We start from the raw sequence: 17333 nt of genomic DNA, 5'->3' as shown, positions 1-17333 counted from the left end.
AGCCCATTAACATTCAGGGTAAGTATTGAGAGATATGAATTTAGTGCCATTGTATTGCCTGTAAGGTGACTGTTATTGTATATTGTCTCTGTTTCTTTCTGATCTACTACTTTGAGGGTCTCTCTTTGCTTAGAGGACCCCTTTCAATATTTCCTGTAGAGCTGGTTTGGTATTTGCAAATTCTTTCAGTTTTTGTTTGTCCTGGAAGCTTTTAATCTCTCCTTCTATTTTCAATGATAGCCTAGCTGGATATAGTATTCTTGGCTGCATGTTTTTCTCATTTAGTACTCTGAATATATCATGCCAGCTCTTTCTGGCCTGCCAGGTCTCTGTGGATAAGTCTGCTGCCAATCTAATATTTTTACCATTGTACGTTACAGACTTCTTTTCCCGGGCTGCTTTCAGAATCTTTTCTTTGTCACTAAGACTTGTCAATTTTACTATTAGGTGACGGGGTGTGGACCTATTCTTATTGATTTTGAGGGGGGTTCTCTGAACCTCCTGGATTTTGATGCTTGTTCCCTTTGCCATATTGGGGAAATTCTCTCCAATAATTCTCTCCAATATACCTTCTGCTCCCCTCTCTGTTTCCTCTTCTTCTGGAATCCCAATTATTCTAATGTTGTTTCGTCTTATGGTGTCACTTATCTCTCGAATTCTCCCCTCATGGTCCAGTAGCTGTTTGTCCCTCTTTTGCTCAGCTTCTTTATTCTCTGTCATTTGGTCTTCAATATCGCTAATTCTTTCTTCTGCCTCATTTATCCTAGCAGTGAGAGCCTCCATTTTTGATTGCACCTCATTAATAGCTTTTTTGATTTCAACTTGGTTAGATTTTAGTTCTCTTATTTCTCCAGAAAGGGCTTTTATATCTCCCGAGAGGGTTGCTTTAATATCTTCCATGCCTTTTTCAAGCCCGGCTAGAACCTTGAGAATCGTCATTCTGAACTCTATATCTGACATATTACCAATGTCTGTATTGATTAGGTCCCTAGCCTTTGGTACTGCCTCTTGTTCTTTTTTTTGTTGTGAATTTTTCCGCCTTGTCATTTTGTCCAGATAAGAGTTCATGAAGGAGCAAGTAAAATACTAAAAGGGTGGCAACAACCCCAGGAAAATATGCTTTAGCCAAATCAGAAGAGATCCCGAATTGTGAGGGGGGAGAAAGGGGATAAAAAGGGGTTCAGAAAGAAAGAAAAAAAAAAAAGAAACTATTAAAAAAAAGAAAGCCGATAAAGAAAAAATATAAAAAGAGGAAAAAAATATATATAGTAGATAAACTATTTAAAAAACGTTAAAAAAAGAAAACGGTAAAAGTTAAAAAAAATTCAGCAGAAGAAGAGAAAAAGAAAAAAAAATTGAAAAAGAAAAAAAAATTAAATTAACTGCAAGGCTAAAAAATCATGGGGAGAAAGCCATGAGTTCCGTGCTTTGCTTTCTTCTCCTCTGGAATTCCGCCGCTCTCCTTGGTAGGTGAACTTGGTCCTGGCTGGGTTTCCCGTTGATCTTCTGGGGGAGGGGCCTGTTGTAGTGATTCTCAAGCGTCTTTGCCCCAGGCGGAGTTGCACCGCCCTTACCCGGGCCGCGCTGAGTAATCCGCTCGGGTTTGCTTTCGGGAGCTTTTGTTCCCTGAGCGCTTTCCGTAGAGTTCCGGAGGACGGGAATGAAGATGGCGGCCTCCCAGTCTCCGGCCCGGAGGAGCCGAGAGCCCGGGGCCCCACTCCTCAGTGCGCCCTCAGAGAACAGAGCCCAATGACTCCCGCCACCCTGGCCTCCGGCCACGCTCCGAGCTGACCGAGCCTGCAACCGGTTCAAGGCAACCCCGAGCTGAGAGTCACTCCTCGGCTCTGTCTCTGCAGCCAGCTTCCCCGTTCTAATACCAGTAAGCTCTGCGACACTCAGACACCCCCGATCCTTCTGCGACCCTGCGGGACCTGAGGCCGCGCTGACCCCGCCTGGGCTTCACCCCAGTTAAGCCTCTGGAGCGATGTCCCTCAGCGGAACAGACTTTTAAAAGTCCTGATTTTGCTCCGTTGCTCCGCCGCTCGCCGGGAGCCGGCCCCTCCCCCCGCGGTCTATCTTCCCTTCGCTTTGGATTCACTTCTCCGCCAGTCCTACCTTGCAGAAAGTGGTTGATTTTCTGTTTCTGGAATTGCTGTTCTTCTTCTCTTCAATTTCCCGTTGGATTTGTAGGTGTTTGCAATCTTTAGATAAGCTATTTAGCTGATCTCCCGCTACCCGAAGTAGTCTCAGCCTGCTACTTCTCCGCCATCTTGACTCCTCCCCCTAAGGATTTTTTTAAAGTAATATCTACACCCAGTGTGGGGCTTAAATTCACAACCCAAAGATCAAGAGTTGTGTGCTCCACCAACTGAGCCAGCCAGGTGCCCCTCTGGTGATTCTTTCTTAATGTATTATGTGTCTCTAGTCTTTAACCACACACTGATTTCTTTAAAATTGATGAGAATAATATAAATACACAATGAATATAACTGATCCTATATTTCAGGTTGGCTTTCTAAGTCACACATCAAATATATATTTTTTCTTATTATATTAAATTCATCAAGGCAATACCTTCAAAATGACAAAAAAAAAGTGAACTTACAAGTAATATCTCACTTTTCTTTCTTTCCCTACTGAAGACAAAAGGAAGATATAAATAGAATCATAGCTACATACCTAATATATCTAAAGACAGATTCAAATTTGCTTGCAGGTAGGAGACGGACTCATACACCATTTATATAGGTTGATGCTCAGATAAAACTTGGAATGAACATAATTAACTGTAGATACAGGTTGACATTGCCAAGTGGCAAGTAGTGTTGAAGAGTGAGCAAAAGGAAGAAAGTAGAGTTGACACATGGGTGGACTGGATGAATAGGTTGGGAGCTGGTAAGGGGACACAACAACTTCCAGACATTCTGGGTTTCTTACCTGGCTGTTCCTGGACTGGCTCCTGGAGAACGACAGTAGATGATTCTCCATATGCCAAGGATAGATATTCTTCTATGTCACTGTCACGAAGAAGTTCCACTCCTGATCCATCAGCATAAATGACAAAAAACCTATTTGAAACAATAAAATCAAAACACTTGAAATATTAGTTTAAGTGCTCCTTACACTTGGAATTTAAAATAAAAGTCAGGGGTGCTTGGGTGGCTCAGTGGGTTAAGCATCTGCCTTCAGCTCAGGTCATGACCTCAGTGTCCTGGAATAGAGTCCCGAGTTGGGCTCCCTGCTGAATGGGGAGTCTGCTCCTCCCTCTCCCTCTGCCTCCTCCCTGCTTGTGCTCTCTCTATCTCATTCTCAAATAAGCGAATATAATCTTTAAAAAAAAACAGAAGTCATAGTATTATTTTTATCATATTACCTAGGCACGTGTTCACCATAGATTAGGAGATGATTCTTATGAAGGTGAGTAGATGATAAATTATCATAACCTTCAGCTTTTTCACTTAAATCCTCCTCCACATTGTTTTTGGGTGCCATAGTTGATATGCTACCATCAGCCATAACCTAAGGACCAAAGTATATAGACAACTAAAAGAAAAGAAATGGCGTGAAGCTTATGTTTCCCGTTTGAGAAAGCATGTCATCTTTTGGTAGATTCAGAGAATCAGGGATATTTATCTCCAAGGTAATATGCACTAAGTACAGTTGGCATTAATAAAAGTGAAAACCCAGTGTCATATCTCTACTCACAAGCCACACCTAGACTGTGACTGCAAACTGGAAGACAGACTGGAATATACTCAGAGGAAGGTGACAAGGATGGCAGGGGACTCAGAATCTTCTCTTTTGAGCCTTAGGTCAAGGAACTGGGGATTTAAACATTGAGGGAGGACTACTTATGTGATAGCTATCTTGCAATATTAAGGAAGTAATAGTGTGGAGAAGTTTATATTCTGTGGTTGCAAGTGCAGAATCAGGATTCATGGTACTAAATCTTTAGTATCAGCATCAGATTTAGTAGCTGCATGAAATGTAGTATCAGCATGAGAAGAAATGTTCTAGCCATTACTACTATTTAGATATGGCATGGGTCTCTCCAGGAAGGAGTGTGGTTCAGGCTCAAAGACCACTGACGTGAACACCCTAGAAGAGCATTAATGCCTAGAAGAATGCTTGGCCTGAACGTCCCATGTGTTTAAAACGAGAGGGTTTAGGGCTTTAGCATTCAATTTCAGTTCACTATAAATGGAAACTTGTTAGCAGCCTGAACTCATGCTGGGAAGAGTCACATTTATTGAACACCAAAAAACCAAGCAGGATCAGGGCTAATCTGCATACCAGACCAAAGTTAGGGGCTCTGTGTTATGGTTCCAAACCTGAAAAATAAGTTCACCACTTATTAGCTGATACACAAATTCTACTGTTGGGTGAGGAGTGAAAACAAGGAGAAATACCCAGAGCAGGAGTTGGCAAACCATTTTTTGTCAAGGGCCTGGGAATAAATATTTTAGGATTTATAGGCCACACAGTTTCTGTTGCAACTGCTCATCATACCATTGTGTGCAAAAGCAGCCAAAGACAAATGAGCATAGCTGTGTTCCAATAAAACTGTATTATGACATTGAGATTTGAATTTCCTGTAATTTTTATGTGTCTTGAAATATTCTTCTCCTTTTGAGTTTTTCCAACCATTTAAAAATATAAAAGCCATTTTTAGCTCATGGGCCTACATAAAGAGGTGGCCATGGTTTGCCAGTGTTTGGCCTGGATGTAAGAGAACAGTTGTGGTGTTGAAGGACAGAGAAATAGAAGATAGGGTTCTACCATTCAGCAGCTAAACACTGCTCCCGCCTCCCCATCTTCAACCCTACCAGAACCCACACCAGTTAATATTTCTCACCATGGACTCTCTGCCCAGTCAAGCAAAACTGTTCTCACTTTAACCTGGATACAGACTAGTCTTATATCATTTTTTTTTGGTTTGACATTATTTTTAAATGTTTAGTAATGCTTCTTCCCTTCCATTCTAATTCTTTATTTGGCCTTAACATTTCTACCATCCCAACTGTTTGACTTTCTATCTCCTTGGAAGTACACTTGAGAAGCAAAGATTGTTGACATTCATTATTGCTTATGCAAAGTACTGACGTTAAGTGGGTAACTAATCCCAAAGCTGCTATGGTGTAAAGCTTCATGGAAGCTCTCTCTCTTCATGGAAGGTGAAATAGCTACAAAAAAAAAAAAAAAAAAAAATCCAGCCCCTTTCTCCATATTAATGATGCCCTTTACCTGAAAGGTATTTCCCTCAGGATCCAGGACCTCACAGATAACCTCTGATGTGTGCTTCATGATGTACCTGCTAGCTCTTAGCTGCTCACGTTTTTGGAAAGGATGGTATATATCACTGCTTAATTCATGGCAATATATAGCTGAGCAATCCCTATCAATGTGGAGGCAGCCTGTATTTGGAGGTAATACCTGGAAGGGTAACAGAAAAAGATAAATTATTTAAAATGTCTTGTTCAATGTAAGGGATTCGGAAAATTGTTTTTAGGAAAAAATTTAGACAAAGATCTCAGCCATAAATTATTTTTTTTCCAGGAAACATTATCCAAGAGAGTTAAAAACATTATCCAAGAGAGGATGTTAGCTTTGGGAAGGGCTCCCTAATAAAGAGGCAAAATTAATAATTAGGGCATAATTCCTTTCATGTCCTCACTCATAATTTATCTACTCACTTTAATATCTTTTCCAAGTAATTGTCTTGTGCCTTATGTCAGATATTTAATATGAAATAATAAAAATATATTTTAACTGAAGTGAACACACTAGTCGCTATTAAAAATGTTTGGAATCCTTCATGTTCTTGGGCGAAAAGTATCTCGAACAGTCAGAAGCTATGGGACAAATGCTTTTAAGAACTCTGATTTGTCCCCATTCCTCTGGTGCCTGACACAGTCCTTAAGTATTAGCTTTCATGTAATGGCTTCTGGTTCAGATAGACTCATTTTTTGAGACATAATTCACATACCATAAAGTGTACATTCAGTGGATTTTACTATGTTCAAAAACATGTGCAAATGCTATTGCTAATTTCAGAACATTTTCATCATCCCCAAAAGAAACCAGCTCATGATGCCATGAGCTGTTACTCTGCCTCACTCCTGCCCTTAGCTTCTGGCAATCTGTGATCACCTATCTCTATGGATTTGAATATTCTAGACATTTCATACAGATGGAAGCACACAATACAAGGCCTTTTGTGTCTGGCTTCTTTCATTTAGCATAATATTTTCAAGATTCATCCATGTTGTAGTATATATCAATACTTCATTCTTTTTCATGGATGCATAATATTCCATTGTATAGCTATATCAGATTTTGTTTCTTTGTGAGTTGATGGACATATGTGTTATTTTCACAATCTTGTATTATTACCAATGTTATCAACATCTCTATACAAATTTGGATATATAAATTAATTTCCCTTGGATGTCTGCTTAGGTGTGGAATTGCTGGGTCATATGATAACTATTTTTAACTTTTTGAGGAACTGCCAAACTGTTTTCCAAAGCAATTGCAGCATTATACATTCCTATCAGTAATGTATGAGGATTCCAATTCCTCCACATCCTCACCAACACTTATTACTGTCTGTCTTTTTCATTCTAGTCATTTTAGTGGGTGGGAAATAGTATTTCATAGTTTAATTTGCAATTCCCTAATAATTAATGATGCTGAACATCTTGTCATGTGCTTATTTGTCATTTATATAACTTCTTTGGGGAAATGTTTATTCAAATCCTTGCCATTCAAAAATTGCATTATTAGTCTTCATTGTTGAGTGGTAGTCGTTCTTTATATATTCTGGATACTAGACTATTATTATTTGTATGATTTACAAATAATATCTTCCATTCTGTTGGTTGTCTTTTCACTTTCTTTGTGGTATCCTTTAGAGTACAAACCTCTCATTTTGTTTGTCTTTTGCACAAGAAACTGCTGCCAGATTCAAGGACATGAAGATTTGCACTATCTTTTCTTCTAAGAGGTTTGTTGTTTGAGCTTTTACAACTAAGTCCTTGGTGCTTTTTGAGTTCATTTCTGTGTATAGTGTGAGGTACAGGTCAACTTTATTAACCAGTTGTTGAAAGACTATTCTTTTCCCCATTGAATTAGCGTGGCATGCTTATAATTTATTGACCACAAATTGGTAATAAATGACTACTTAGCTCTATTCTAATGATCTATATGCCTATCTTTATTCTAGTAGCACACTGTCTTAATTACTGTAGCTTTGTAGTAAGTTTTGAAATCAGGAAGTTTTGAAATCAGGAAGTGAGTCATCTAACTTTGTTCTTCTTCGAGATTGTTTTGGCTATTTGGAGTATTTCCAATTTACATACGAATTTTGGTATCAGCTTTTCAATTTTTGCAAAACAGGTGGCTGGGGTGTTAATAAAGAATGTAAGGAGTACTGCCATCTTAATAATGTTAACTTTTCCATAAACTTAATATGTGATGTTTTCTGTTTATTAGGTCTTTGATTTCTTTCAGTGATATTTTATAATTTTCAGTGTATAAGTCTTACTAAATTTATTTCTACTTATTTTATTCCTTTTTTAATCCACATCACCTATTTCACCCATACCCCACTCACCTCTCCTCTAGTAATCATCAGTTTGTTCTCTATGGTTAGGAGTCTGTTTCTTGGCTTATCACTCTCTTTTTTTCCTTTCTGCATTTGTTTTGTCTCTTAAATTCCACCTATGAGTGAAATCCTATGGTATTTGTCTTTCTCTGATTTATTTTACTTAGCATTATAATTATACTCTCTAGATCCATCCATGTTGCTGCAGATGGCAAGATTTCCTTCCTTTTTATGGCTGAGTAATGTTCCATTATATATGTAATGCAATATATATATATAGATAGATAGATAGATATGGATAAAGAAGATGGAATATATATATTCCATATATGAATGGATATATATATATATTCCATCTTCTTTATCCATTCATCTATCAATGGATACTTGAGCTGTTTCCATAATTTGACTACTATAAATAATGCTCAATAAACATAGGGGTGTATATATCCTTCCAAATTAGTGGTTTTCTATTCTTTGGGTAAATACCCAGTAGTGCCATTACTGGATCATAAGATAGTTCTATTTTTAACTTTTTGAGAAAGCTCCATACTGTTTTCCACAGTGGCTTCACCAGTTCAAATTTCCACCAACAGTGCAAAGGGTTCCTTTTTCTTTGCATCCTTGCCCACACTTTTTGCTTCTTGTATTGCTGATTTTAGCCATTCTGACAAGTGTGAGGTGGTATATCATTGTAGTTTTGATTTGTATTTCTCTGATTACTAGTGATGTTGAACACCTTTTCTTGTCTATATGTCTTCTTTGGAAAAATGTCTGTTCATGTTTTCTGCCCATTTTTAAACTGGATCATTTATTTTTTGTGTGTGTTGTGTAAGTTCTTTATATATTTTGGATACTAACTCGTTATCAGATATATCATTTCCAAATATCTTCTCCCATTCATTAGGTTTTCCTTTAGTTTTTTTGTCGATTGTTTCCTTCACTGTGCAGAAGGAATTTTGATGTTGTCCTAACAGTTTATTTTTGCTCTTGTTTCCCTTGCTCCATAAAACATATCTAAAAAAATATAGCTACAGCCAGTGCTAGAGAAATTACTGCCTATGCCCTCTTCTAGAATTTTTATGGTTTCAGGTCTCATATTCAGGTCTTTAAGCCATTTTAAGTTTATTTTTGTGTATAACATAAAAAAGTGGTTGAGTTTCATTCTTTTGTATGTAGCTGTCCAGTTTTCCCAACACCATTTGTTGAAGAGAAGTGTTTTATTCCTTTTGATGCTACTTTAAACAGCATTGTTTTCTTAATCTCAATTTTACATTGCTTTTTGTTAATGTAGAAAAATATAATTGGCTTTTGTATATTGATCTTACATCTTGCAAACTTGCTGAACTCTTTTATTAGTTCTAATTGTGTGTGTATGTGTACATTGTGTTTTTGGTAGATTGCATTTCTTAGGATTTTCTAGATATGCTTTTATATCATCTGTAAAAAGAGAGAGAGTTTTACATTTTTCCTTTCCAATCTGCTTGCACATTATTTATTCTTATTGTCTGATTGCCCTGGTTAGAGCCTTCAGTACAATGCTGAGTTGGAAGGATGAGAGCAAACATTCATGTGCTGTGCCGGATTTTAGACAGAAAGCTTTTAGCTTTTTAACAAATAGCGATAAGAATGCTATTTGTTAGCTGTGGTTTTTTTTGTTTTGTAGATGCCCTTTATGAGGTTGAAGAAGTTTCCTTCTGTTCCTAGTGCACTGAGTTTTTTTTTTTTTTAATCGTGAAAGGGTGCTGAATTCTGTCAAATGCTTTTTCTGAGTCTTAGGTAGATGATCATGTGGTTTTAGTCCTTTATTTTTTCATATGATATATTATATTGATTGATTTTTGCATCTTGAACCAACCTTGAATTCTTGGGATAAATCCCACTTGGTGACAATGTATAATTCTTTTTTACATGTTGCTGGATTCTGTTGGCTAGCACCTTCTTGAGGATTTTTATCTATCTTCATAAAAGATACTGGTCTGGAGTGTTCTTGTGATGACTTTGTCTGGTTTTATCAGGGTAATACTGACCTGATGGAATTAGTTGGGAAGTGTTCCCTCCTCTTCTATATATTGGAAAATTTTATGAAAATTCTCCAGTATTAATTCCTCCATAAATGTTTGGTAGAATTTACCAGTGAGGCTATCTGGCCCTGGGCTTTTCTGTGTGCTAAGTTTTAAAATTACCAATTCAATCTTTTACTTCTTATAGGTCTATTCTGAGTTTTTAGTTCTTCTTGACTCAGATTTGGAAGTTTGTACCTTTCCAGAAATTTATCTATTTCATCTATTGTATCTAATCTGTTGACATTCATAGTATTTCCTTATAATTCTTTTCATTTCTGTAAGATTTGTAAAAATGTTTTATCTTTCACTCTTAATTCTAATAATTTGGGTCTCCCCCCTTCTTTCTCTCTCTCTGTCCCTAAAAGTTTGTTAATTTTGTTGATCTTTTCAAAGAAACAACTTCTGGTTTCATTGACTCTCTCTATGGTTTTCTATTCTGTCTTTTATTTATTTCTATTATAATCTATTATTTACTTCTATATGTTTGCTTCAATTTTAGTTTGCCAAAAAGTTGATTTGAACAATATTTTCAGTTTTCTAGTTGTCTTTATGTAGTAGTGTATTTTCGGGAGTTCTTACTCTATCACTTTGGAAGTGTCTCATACTGACTATCCACCATTGCCTAGGCCCAGAAAACCCTGTTGGATCTTGGCTAATTCTGAGACTTCTCTGTGGTTCCAGGTACATTTTACAGTAGGTAATGTGTTTGGTTAAATTTGCAACTTTCCTGGGCTCCAAAAGTCTTCATCAAAATGGACCCAAACTGTCAGATTTGACTCTATAACTTATTGAAAGCTGCTCTGGACAGAAAAAGATGTCCTATAATATCCACTGTTAAGACATATACCATAGACCAGGTGAAGCAGAAATATTGAAATGCCAAAAGTAAACGTGATAAACAGGATGTCCTTTCTTTCTAGGATGTTAACCTGGAGAAACATCTATGCTGAAGCCTAGAGACTCAACGTGGCAAATACAGATCCACATTTTCTGCTAGTGGTTGTTTTTGATTAACCCGATAGCCAGTTAGATAATAAAATTCTCATGATTTTACATTCTCATATTTTACATTCACAGTTCAAAGTTTACTATAAAATTTGCCTCTTCCAACTGATTTCATATACCGAGTAGAGGATATAACCACATTCCATTATTATAAGGTGTTTGTTTATGGTATTGCTAACAAAGACAAGGACCCTTGAAGTCCTACTTCAAAGCATTCTTATAAATGCTTATTACATTTCTGTATCTTCCCCAAAGGAACCACTTAGGCTGGATCATAGTGGTATAGAAGAACAGTCTGACTACTCTCTTTCAGAAGCTTGTTCAAGCATATATACACACACACACATACACACACTGTCCCCAGAAAGACAATAGGTCTTCTGGTCTAGGGAAATTGGTTTCAGTTCCTAGAATGAGGGACAGAGGAAGGTTTCCCATGGGGGATAACAGACCCATTATTTGTCATCTTGTCTTCGTGAAACCCTCTAGCTGGGTGGATGGTCCCACCCCTATTTGTGCACATTATAGTCATAGAGGATAACAACTGTTATACATGCCTCCTATTTGATGTCTTGGTTAATCATTTTAGTGCTGCTAAGGTACAATGGTGGACTATACCAAGCTCAACCTCCTTTATTATTATTATTATTATTATTATTATATTGTCTAAAATCCTGCCTCCTTCATTATATTGCCCATTGTTCTCATGCTGGTGAGTGATGAGTGATGACCAACTAATAGGGGTGGGCAGAGGATTTTTTTGAATGCCATCTTTCAGTGCTATACAACTGCAGAACTATAATAGGTATTGGTAAATTTATTTGGAGGTTTTTTTTTTTCCATTTGGGAACTAAAGGTCTGTGTGTTTCTCAGCCAAGAATGGTCAACCTTCCAATCCATTCTTGGGCTGTGTTTTGGGAGAATGGGCAAACCTGGAAGGAACAAGTGGCTACACAATAATGGTGGATACTGAATGTCTGTAAGTTGGATCTCTTTTCTGTTTATGTCTCTTTCTCCAGTGGCAACTGTCATTGGTTCTAAAATTCCATTGCCCTCATAGCTGTAACCATTTGAGTTTGGTACTATGATAAAAATAAGGCAAAAACTGGCCTCATCACAGAATCTTAGGGGATTATCATGACATCTGGCAGCATACATGGTACCAGAATACGGATGCTGCCAATCTGCTGAAGAAAATGGACCTTCTGAGTATTGAAGAAGGATTGCTCCCCTTAGTCAACTGCCACATACCACAATCATGTCTCACCTTCAGCACCTGCCTTGCCCCAAGACAATCTACACTGGAAGAAGAGGGAGTAGGGTATCATCATTTGGAGAGATGGGAGGCATAAGCTGATTTTAGCAGCTTTCACAGTAACATTTGACACTGAGGTCTTAGTCAGTCATCTTCTGATTTTGTGCTCTCAGTATTCTGTGACATTGTATGTGGCATCCTGGCACTTGTGTCTCTTCTCTGGCAAGTGGAAAGATGAGGGCAAATCCTTCCAAGGCTTCCAAGAGACTGCAGGCTGACACTAGGTGGTTGTGATTAATAGGAAAATGTAAGAAGGTACAGGAGTTGCTAAGAGCTCTCCTCGCTGAGCCTTCAAGAACAAAGCTTTGCAAGCTGTTCTCCTAAGACCCACGGATCATATGTTCCCTCCCATCCTATGGGGACTCTAGGTAAAGCGGCAATGGACTGGAGATGGGAAGGATGGGAGAGTGTGGATAAGGACAGAGGTGGTAGGAGGTGAAGCTGGTCGGGTAGGCACAGGACAGATCACATGAGTGCTTCTAACAGTGCCTGACACCTACTAAATAAAAGATCTCCAACAAATACATTTTAAAACCTTGATCTGAAAATATGAAAGCATTGTAAGACAAGCAGGACAGTGGTTTTCTGCAATGGATTGCAAAAAGAAGATGAAAAAGTAAAAAGAGATTGAGAAGTGTGTTCTAAGTACATGAGACAAAGGGAACAACAGCAGTATGTGGCAGGAATATTCACCGCCCCAGAGAAGTGAGTTTTCTTATTCAAATGGACACTTCTCTTTGGCACTCCTCATTTCTCCCTAGACCCACCTGGTATGTTCCCTGTGGCTTTGCAATAATAGACGTCCCATCCCCAAAGGTGGCAGAGCAGCTACTGTCCTCGCAGTTGGTGATGATAGTGGCATAGTGTGAGTTTTCTATCCGCATGCACTTCACCTGCCTGGTGACAGTTTGAGGACTCTCAGCTGCAAGCAAATGCAAGGTAAGCAGATCTCACAGGATGCACACATTGGGAAACACGCCTGCCTGCTGAGTTTGCTCCTGTCTCCTGGCCACCTGGGCTAGAAGCTGAGACCATGTGCTGAGAACTCACTTCACAGGGCTGGTGTATGGCCTCCTCACTGTCAATGCAGAGGAATTCTTCCAGAATAACTCTTGCTCCTTAATTTAATGTGCTGTTTTGTTCTTACTACTATTTTTATTTTGCATAATTAAAAACACCCAGAAAAGCATAAAAAACAATTTAACTATTTATATACTCGCCAATCAAAATTTACGCTTGTTAATATTTTGTCATATCTGTTTCAACATTCTTAATATGTATATAAGAGAAAAATTGCAGGTAAGCTGAGGTTCACTTTTCTCCTTATCCCTGGGTTTATCTCCTTCTCTTGAAGTCTACTTTTATCTTTTCTATAAATATATGTATCAAAATCATATATAATCTTCTGTGGTTTTAAATATGCATACATTGTATAACACTGTATGTATCATTCTACACCTACATTTTCTACTTGACATTGCTTTGAGACCTTCAGCCATCGTGTTATGTAGTTGTGTGGGCATATGTGTGCATGTGGGTACTTCATTCCTTTTAAGTACTATATAGTATTCTTTTGTAAGAATATACTGCATTTTATTTTTCTATTCTGCTGTTGGTGGACATTTTTTTATTTCCCAGCATTTTGATATCATATTTGGTGCTGCAAGGAACACCCTGAACCTGTTTCCTTGTACAAATGAGTAAGAGTGTTGTTAAGAGTGTCTTTCTACATGTACCCAGAAGTGGAGTTAGTGCATCATATGATATGCCCATTTCAAAGTTACAGATATTTTAAAATTGCCCTCTCCAGTGGTTCTTTTAATTCTCACTCTAACAGGTGGGATACAAAGGTTGATCTTTCCCACTGGCTTGCCAATTTTGTTGCACTTAATTTGATAAGGAAGCATTTAATGCATTAAGCAAATAAACCTGGAATTAAAGGAAAGGGAGACAGGGAATAATTTACCATTAAAAATCTTGTTTAAATTTAGGTTAGGAAAGGCATTATGCTTTTAGAGTCTCTGCCCAGGTTCCTGTTAATTAGCACCTGCAGCTTTGTTCTTCTCTCATGCTGTCTCTGATAATGAGAGGCATGTTCAGAATTGAAGGAGGGCCTTACTGAGATCACCTTTATGCAAATCAGATTCCGTAAGGATCAACAGAAACAGGTCTGAGAGCTAATGCCCCAGGCAACGGAGTCATAATTATTAACTTTTAGTTGCCACCAATCCAGACTATATTTTAGCAGTGAAAATGGAAAAAGTTACTATTACTATCCATCAGCCAACTAGAGTTATCACTCCCACAACTGTTGAGGATTAAAAAAAAAAAAAAAAAGGTAGCAAAAGGGCCATAGAGCCCTTGCTCTAGACTGCACATGTGTTCTTTGGTTGGCAGAGTTCTTAAAAAAATTATTTTTCTTATGTGTGGGTTAAAAAAAGCAGTGAGGTTCGTACTTATCTTATTCTAAAGACACATATTGTCCCATGCTTGAAAAATAAAACTTACTTATTTTATTATCTTCTGGAGGAGTAATATGATCTTCATAAACTTGATAAAAGGTTGTGATTCGGGTACCATCAGCATGATCCACTATCCGAGTACCATCTTTTCTTTCCACAATGACCACTCTGTCTTCTCGAGTTGTCATGACCTGAACATACAAAGGCAGAGCATGATTATTTGGTCAGATGGTTAATCCCAAGTCCATTTATTTTTATACCTCATTGAATACCATCAAAATCCTGGTTGTCCATTTGTAAGCTTAAGTTTGATCTCCTCTATTTGGTCAAAGCTTTGCAACAATCCTGGAAGGCAGGTAATGCTATCCCCATGTTGTAGATGAGGGAATGCATGCTTAAAGAAGTTAAGGAATTTGCTCATGGTCACTCAGCAAATGCCAGGGCTGGTGTCGCACTAAGGCCATTGGACTTGAAAATTGATGCTCCTTCCACTGTTGTATATTTGTGAGAAAAAAGTTAACGCCAGGACTGGCCTAGCCCCAGTCTGTCTGGGAAAATGACCCTAGGTAATGCCTCCTTGAAAATTACAGGGGCTCCCTGGCCTGCTATGCCATTCTCAGTCTAATGCCATCAGAACAGAATGTGAAGATTGGTGGGGAACAGAGGCTGTGGTTTCTCTGTGTTAAGCTGATCCACACACTCACAGGCTCTTGTCTGCTGCTGCAGGTTGTGCCCCAGGTGGGCTCCAAGGTAAAGGAAGCTGCACCTTTGGGTCATTGCTGGGCCTCCCAGCTGAATGAGGATGCCACATTGATCTTGCTGCATTTGCTGCCTTGTGTCCTTCCCTAAAGCGGAGCAAATGCAGATGCAGATTAAAGCCTGGTTGTTCTGTTAGCTTGATTGTCCACGGTAACCTGTAATCTTTTCTATTCCAGTGGAAAGGATTATTGTGGAGGATGGATAGAAGGTCTGAGAAGGAAAATAGCTGTTATCATCCAAGGCAGGAAGCCAAAGGATGGTTACCTGGTCAACACAGTATGTCCCAGGTCTGTTCCAATGTGGAGTGCTACCAGACTTGGGACACTGGGGCAGAGCATACCAGCTCCTGAGCCCCTGCCAGTTGGCTGAGGCTTTGTCGGTCTGTGCCACAGCTCAGCTTCTCCCTTTGCCCATTTATGTTTCCATCCCCTTCCTTGCACAGGTGCTGTCCAACTGGCAATAACAGTATTGCAAACTATGTAGCACATGTTTCAATCATCAAGTATTTTCTAACTTGTACTGTCTTAACTGTAAGGGACACAGTATTTCACTGAAGAGTCCAGATGGATATGACAGTAGGTTTGTTAGCTGTGTTTTGACTCAAATTTCTGGGGCCATTGGAAGCAGGTGATAATTGCTTTATCTCTTTAGAGTAGGCAGAAATCACTATATTTGAGAGAAATGCATGCTGTCATTATTTTATGTTCTTATCATTGGCACTCTCAGCTAATGCATTTAATGAGAAACACCACTGAAGAATACAGTGGTTGAGAGTATGAGCTCTGGAGTAAAGCTGCCTGAATTCAAATCCCAACTTTGCCAATGGCTGGTTGACCTAGGCAAGTGGCCTAACTTCTCTGTGCTCTAGTTTCCTCATCTGCAAAATGAAGGCAACACTAGCATCTGCTTCAGGCATATTATGTGGATTAAATGAAATAATGTTGGTAAAGTGATTGACATTTAGTCAGTCATCAAGTCAGCAAGAGTTAATACTACCTTTTTATCCAGTAAAAATATTCACACACTGTTATTTAGAATTATTCAAACATTTCATAACACCACATAACACTGACACTTTCTGATCACCGTACAGTGGGAAAATCATTATTCTCAGTGGTGGTAAGAATAGAGTAGAAAGAATATTTACTGAACACCTGAGAGTGTTGGATCTGGCATTAATCTTAGCACCTATTTCAGGTAATCACTATTATCTCCATTTGTAAGTAAGGAAAATTGGATTAGAAGCTTGTCCAAAGTCACACAGCCAGTAGGGAGTGTGGCTGGGGTTCAAACCCAGATCTGTGTCACCACAAGGGCAGTGCCTATGCCTCTAATTTAGTGATACTTCATGTCATGTGTCATGAAAAAAATCCATTTTCAATTTTGTTTCATACGACCATGTGATTTCTTGACCCTTAGGTCCCTGGTGGCTAGGCACACGGGATATGGATTGCAACCTTGGGGTCCACATTCTGACTCTACTACTTGCTGTGTGCTTTTGGGGAAATTATGTAACCTTATGTTTTTGCCTCATCTGTAAAATGTAAACATTAGTCTTTTGTGAGAATAAAAGGAGAACAGGGCTTGGCAAACAACGAGCGCTCAGTTAAGTATTATTATTACTGTTGTTTTTATTATTCTGTTATATGTTTGATGTTCAACAAATGCTTGAATCCAGGCTCTTGGGCATTGGTTCATGCTTCTGTAATGGTGACAGGTAATAGTTAGGGAAACTGAGAGTTATTAAGAAATGTTAATCGCATTTGCATATTATGCCAAGTAATCTATATCAGAGGCTGAATAGAAGGGAGTTATTTGAAGTGACCAGAAAAACCTTCCTGTAATGATACGTAGTTTGAGTCTCACAAAAAATACAACTAGCAGGCAAGGTAAGAGATTACAAAATTATTTCAGAAGCTGACTAAAGAAGGAAGGAAGACATGTTTGGTTAGGTAATGTAATTCATCTCAATAGTGAGCAGTCATTTTGCTTTTGACCAGCAGCACATGGTTATAAGCAAAGGTAGATATAAGGCACCTATAAGATAGAACCCAGATATAAGGTACCTATCCATCAGGTCATTTACTTTCAGAGGGCACTGCAATGCTCCACATAAGACT

At 38.4% G+C, this 17333-nt stretch overlaps 1 protein-coding gene across 1 annotated transcript in view; it reads right to left on the bottom strand.

Annotated features, from left to right (window-relative positions):
* The window catches only part of SPAG17 (sperm associated antigen 17), a 254989-nt gene that overhangs the window by 53873 nt on the left and 183783 nt on the right, over positions 1-17333 (bottom strand). The window contains exons 30-34 of the mRNA XM_047725498.1: positions 14501-14645; positions 12760-12914; positions 5245-5433; positions 3374-3519; positions 2938-3068 (exon numbers count right to left, since the gene is read on the bottom strand). Of these exons, the coding sequence (XP_047581454.1) occupies positions 2938-3068; positions 3374-3519; positions 5245-5433; positions 12760-12914; positions 14501-14645 (766 nt within the window). The remainder of the gene's footprint in view (positions 1-2937; positions 3069-3373; positions 3520-5244; positions 5434-12759; positions 12915-14500; positions 14646-17333) is intronic.

Source organism: Lutra lutra, chromosome 4 (genome assembly GCF_902655055.1).
Source record: "Lutra lutra chromosome 4, mLutLut1.2, whole genome shotgun sequence".
Taxonomy (NCBI): domain Eukaryota; kingdom Metazoa; phylum Chordata; class Mammalia; order Carnivora; family Mustelidae; genus Lutra; species Lutra lutra.
Note: the sequence above shows the minus strand (reverse complement) of the source record. Positions and strands in the feature narration are given on the sequence as shown.